At 39.3% G+C, this 6,244-nt stretch overlaps 1 protein-coding gene across 1 annotated transcript; it reads left to right on the top strand.

Moving 5' to 3' along the window:
- Positions 1-3,691: 3,691 nt before the first annotated feature.
- On the top strand, positions 3,692-5,995 carry LOC131438853 (dynein regulatory complex subunit 3-like). Its single transcript, XM_058609189.1, has 2 exons — positions 3,692-3,926; positions 3,990-5,995. Exons 1-2 carry the CDS (start codon positions 3,913-3,915, stop codon positions 5,383-5,385), a joined length of 1,410 nt encoding a protein of 469 aa, XP_058465172.1. The 5' UTR covers positions 3,692-3,912; the 3' UTR covers positions 5,386-5,995.
- Positions 5,996-6,244: the final 249 nt, after the last annotated feature.

Here is a 6,244-nt window from a genome sequence, read left to right on the forward strand (position 1 = left end):
AACAATGGCTCATTCCTTAATGTATCTAGCACCACTGCTGTCAGTGATCGTAATATGATTTGACTTTCTTTTATTATGCTATAACGGTTGATCTGAGTTGTTTGATGTGTTCGAGACAGTTACTCAGCCATGTACCAAAGACACCATATCACACAAGATATCCAGCTCTCACAATTCCCGAACAAATCATTGGCAACCTCCTTTTTTGCAGGCATGGCGCCTTGACATAATATGTTGAATGTGATGCCGTGCAACCACAGACTAACAGACAGGACACTCAAATTAGATTCTTCAATCATTTTAACGGTCATTTCGAATATTCCTTTATTTGGGACAGTACTCACATGTGTCATGATGGCGCCACGTTACCCTATCAAAAACATCCTGTCTGTCATCTAGACTGTGTTTATTTTTTCATTTACCAACAGAGTTGCCATTCATACAGAATTACCTGTAATGTATTGATTTGTTTACGTCCATGCGAATTTCATGCAGGATACAGATTTAATACATATTGCCAAAACTATATACATAATTGTGCCTACTTCTCATCCTCCAACGGAATACAAAATCGAACCCGTTTTGTTACAATATTTACTTGCTTCTGGTGTGCCGCCACTTAATTTCGGGTGAAAACTACCAACACAATAAAAAATTGTCTTGATGAACAACGTTGAGTCAAATAAATGGTTATCTTCGCGAAAAAGTTAAATGTAGATAATAATCCAATAATTTATTGTGTCGATTCATTCTCGTATATGTTGATGAAATCAGGCATCCCTGCAAGCAGCTGATCGGTGTTGACAAACGAGGGGAAACCAACTAGTAAAAAAACTTGTACATAACACAAGGGGTGTACAGATAGTAAATAGTTCGCGCAGTACAATATAGGTGGAACTAGTGCATCACGAAAAATTATTTTTATAAGAATTTACTCATACTGTCATGTCTGTTAGTCTGTGGTGCAACAGCGTTGCTGAACTGAAGATTGATTTCGCTTCGAGCTAACAGGGTTTGCACGTACCAAAACTCACTGTTATGACACATAAAAGTCAAACTTTTTAATTGAAAAAAGGTGCTTTTTGATGTACAGTATCTTCAGGTAAGTTGCTCAGAATGACAAGCGCCATCTTTTAAAAGTTTCATTTATGTGATTAATCACCCTAAACGTGAGATGAAAATATTATTTTAGCTTTGTAAAACATTAAAAACTCATATAAATTGAAAATATGTTAGTTTTATTACAAAACTGGTTTTTGGAATCCTTTTCCGAGAATACATTATATAATGAATTCTACTTAAGTTACAGAAAGAGTACCTAAATGACTTTTTGCACAACTTGGTCGAAGTTACTTAGCCCCTATATTGACCCTGAGCTAAAATAATATTTTTTTCTCACTTTTTGGAGGAATAATCACATAAATAAAATTTTCAAAAGATGGCGCCTTTTCTTACGACCAACTTTGCTTTGCTTTGTACTGTAACTCAAAAACCACGTTTTTAGTGAGATATCAATTAAGAGCTTAAAATTAGGTTTTTGAATCACTGTACACTGGCTTCCTGGCTGGCACCAAAGACGTCATATTAACAAGATATCCAGCTCTCACATTTTCCGAACAAATCATTGGCAACATCCTTTTTTGCGAGCATGTCGCCCTCAGGTGAGTCCGCATCGAATCTCATACATAGAAGTAGGCGAGAGAAATGTCAAATTCGTGCGCGCCAAAATAGCAGGGCTGCGCACCCATACAATTGACATGATATGTTGAATGTGATGCCGTACGATGGCGTTGTTGAACTGAAGATTGATTTCGCTCCAAGCTGACAGGGTCTGCTGGCACTGAAATTCATCTTCTTACTTTTGTGGATCCCTGTTGTAAATTTGAAAATCCTTTCTGTCAATGATTTCAGAACAGAAAAAAAATGATTCAATTGCAAATACAATTACAACTTGAGTTCCCGATATTTTGAAGCTTTGCACTGCATTTATACTTCATTTACAGATTTTAACAAAAAGTAATCAACTAGAAACATTTAGATTCTCGCACATTAAAAGCAAAGCAAACCATTGGTAATAATCCTGACAACACTTTTATTTCACCCTGCAGCAACTTGTTTATGCCAATTTCAACCCATCATGAGATCGGCCAAGATTGGCTCTAAAAGCGGATACATAGTTGGCTAGGCTTTGGTAATCACAGACTGTCCTGGAAAGTATGGGAACAGTCGAAAACCGCTGCTATCTTGCAATTATTGAGAATCTGACAACTGTTGCGGCTGCGTCCTGTTGTTTACACTATTATTTCACCATTTATGTACCCATTTAATAAGGGGGGATTTGAAACAGGATTTGATATTGAGAAAATTATTGGAATCTTTATTGGAATTGATAGAACGATCAATATAATTTAATACTTGAAGATGATTCCACACAAATGTTGGCAGCGGCTCCGTCCAATTTTGGCACGCTCTCGCCAACATATCAGCTGGTATTTCACGTATAATGTCAACGGCCCATAATCTACACCGAAAAGTGACTTTTTTGGGATGCATTGATAGCTCTTTCATTGCTTCTGACTGGTCTTCACTACAGATGCGGCAATTTTGCTTGTTGGCGTATCCATTCAACCAGAAATGCGCTTCGTCGCTGAATATAATTTTTCGTTCAAAAAGTTGATCTTCCTCCAACTTTGCCACCGCCCGTTATGATTAGATTATAGACCAAGCTACGATTCATGATTAAATTATAAACCAAACTGAACAAGTTTGATAATGACGTGAACCATTCACACGTGATCTGTCAAAACAGTGTTGCCAAAAAAACCCAGTAAAAAATCACCCTTTTAATTCCGTCTGTTTTTTGGCGGGGACTTTCACCAGTCCAATGTTGAATTGTAGTGCACACATGGAGTACAGAACCTGGACTGTCTTTGAGAGCGATAGCCAAAATGAAAGAAGTAAGCGAGAAAACCATGCGAAAAACAATCAGACATTTCGGTATAGATAAACCGAAAACGGGTCTAAAAAATGTCCTACCAAATCTCGTTTCGATAAATATTTACTAAAGGTGTTCGAGCTTAAGATGATGATTAAAGTGCGAGATGTTCTTTGTATAGGAAGCAGAAATAACCAAAACACAGTCACAAACAACAAGCAACCATTATTATCTAAAACCAGAAAATTCGACGACCGTGCGATGTACCTAATTGTGTAACGAAACAATCGCCAAACTATCTGTTAGTGAGATTATTCGGAGACTTCGAGAAACTTGTTCGTGCACGGAAACTCCTGAAGCTGTTGCTATAATACTTGCCGCTTCACATGTCTCAGATTTCACCTGAACGAATCACGGAAACATAGATAATGTCGGCCACATCGTAGCTCTAGACGTGATTGATGATTTCCAGCCCGAAAGGCAAACTCTCTCCTTCAGCTTATATTTCACACCCCATTTAGTTCGATGACGTCACGCAGCATGGAGAGCTGTAGACAGTTCAGCCACCTCCGACGTTTCCCTACGACATCGATGTGCGAAAGTATCCTGCCGCACGCTCAGAGAATATGCAAAGAATGAGAGTGACGAATCGCAGTGTCCTAATCAATCAGAGTTGCCCCATTGCACCAGACACTGGTGATAACGATTCTATAAAAACATTGGCGGATCTTCACCATCCAGTTAGTATAAGCGCGAATCTACAGCCGGTCTGATAGAGTTCCGTATTCGATTTAATAACTACTATTATATACATATTTTTTTTTAATTGAATAAGCACACAGTCAGCGCGTGTCATGTCCAGTGTAGTTTTTTAAAAGTCCTCAGGCTTTGGATTAGCCAGTGGGTGTTAATTTCTGTAATTGTTCAAAGCAAATATTCAATTGGATGAGTCAGATTTCACGAAAAATCTAACCAAAATGTATCGAAATATGTAAGTTTCCATTGAAGAGTGCAAAAAGTGATGATTACTAAAAGTATGTTTTATGTGTTGCAGTGCTCTGGTTTGTGCGATGTTATTGAATTGGGTAATAACGGTACGCACAGTTAACTATACTTGTGCGGTGAATCCCGAAGGTTTTTGCATATACCAAGGACTCCGGATAAATAGTCCTGAAGAAGCAAATAGTGTGCAGCTGCTGGCACCGAACTATGAGCTGACGAAGATCAAGTTTCGAGAATCGGCTATGGTTGTTCTTCCCCCGAGCATCTACACGACGTTCCCGAAACTTCAAGAACTGCGTGTGTGGTGGCAAAGTCTACACAATATTTACATACCACAAAATCTACTGCATCTGGATGCCGAACGGAACCGGATTAACACGATCAGTTTCGATACCAATACGGTTCCGATGTTACGAAAGCTGGAACTGGGCCATAATAGATTGAAAACCATAGAAAACATCTCGTACTTTGAAAATCTCGAAATTTTAGATCTCTCCCATAACGATCTGCGTTCAATTGATCTGTGTTTGTTCCAGCGACTGAAAAATCTCCGCACGCTGGATCTATCGGTTAATAATATGGCAATCGTGAAGAACTCGATGGAAGAAAAACTCGAATCGCTGACAGTATTATATTTGAACGACAATCGGTTGTCCTATCTGGACATCAACGTGCTGAAGCAATTCCCAAATTTGGAAACGTTACACCTGTTCAACAACGGGTTGATGTACATGGAATTCGAAAATATGCGAACAATGTTTCCTCGCATCAATGTCGTTCACATTTACGGCAACGACTGGAACTGTGAGAATCTGGCCGAGATGATTATCTACTTCAAAAAAATCAACATGAAAGAGTATAAACTGTACAACTCACTGAAGTGCAAGGAAAAAGTAGTGGACGGAATCTGTTGCTCCGAGGGTAAAGCCTTAACCATCCTGAAAAAATCCAACCTGTACTTCTCCAATTACGTGAACGAGTTGAACCTGCATTCGCAGCACATTATGCAGGAGATGAAGCAGTCCAAACGGGAAATTCAAAAACTTATCGCAACGGAAAACATGACTCAGGCCTCGCTGCGAGCATTCAGCGATGACATGAGCGCTATCCGCAGTCGTATCGCGAACATTTCGACGCAGGCGTCGGATAACTCTACCCCCGCCGTTCGCCCGAGGAAGCACGAGAAGGTAGACAAGCTAGTTCAGGAGATTTACAAAATTAAGCAAGACTATCAAAGCTTAAGCCGAGAGAATCAACAGTTTAAGCATCAAATCGAGAGCTACGAAAAGATGAAATCGGAGATGGATTCCCTTCGGGCCTACTCGGAGGAGATGAAAGTCATTATCCAGGAGTTGAAGGAGGAGAATACCCACCTGAAGGACGATTTGTATCAGTTACTGCAGGACTTTCACGAACTTAAAATTAATCGAAATCAAAAAGAAGTATGACACTGGGGGCGGTGTGCACTAAACAGTTGGAGCACATGATAAACGGGAAATTGAATTGTTTTGAGTGAACTTAGTAGCTAACACACGGGCCAAGTGTTCAACTGAGCTGTATCTTACCTGTTTTGGGGGTTAATCTGTCTCACAGACTCATAGATTGAGTTGGATATATTTACCAATAAACTGCGACGGTAGGTCACATTTCATTTGCTGGGCAAAAATCGTAGTGTGCATTTTAGGCAAACGAGGGAAGTCGATCTTCTCTATCTACTTAGAGATATTTTTGTGCGTCGTCTGGGACGACAGGCTTGCCTGCACATTAGAATAGTGGGAATTCCAAACCGCACTCGCAGATGACGGACAGCTCAATGGTGTCTGATAGCGGTGTATTTTTGACGTTACAAAGATTAGAAACACCATAGGCAAAAAAAGGCGAAGGACCTGACACACTTTATGCAAGTGTATCATTCGAAGAAAATGTTTGATGGCAGGACCAAACGAACTCAAGAAGGATTAATGATAGATCAGTTAGCTAGAAACAAAATGCAAAGATAAATGCCAGTGTTCGATTTTTTTATAACTAGTAGTATATTTACCTATGTACCAAACTGAACCAGATCGATGTTTTATTTTTCTTTATCACATAACCATATCCATTTCACGTTTCGCCTTCGGCTCATCAGTGCTTAAAGCAGTTCAAATTGAATTGACATGTCCATCTAGAAGTTAAATTTAAACCGCTAAGCAGACGAAAAGTTTAAACAATTTAAGGGGCAATTTACTATCGTAAGAAAACCGCCATTGTTGCTAAACGCAACAGCAGTTTTTTCTTGAAGATTTATCTCAAACAGTTGTGGAGAAA

Source organism: Malaya genurostris, chromosome 3 (genome assembly GCF_030247185.1).
Source record: "Malaya genurostris strain Urasoe2022 chromosome 3, Malgen_1.1, whole genome shotgun sequence".
Taxonomy (NCBI): Eukaryota; Metazoa; Arthropoda; class Insecta; order Diptera; family Culicidae; genus Malaya; species Malaya genurostris.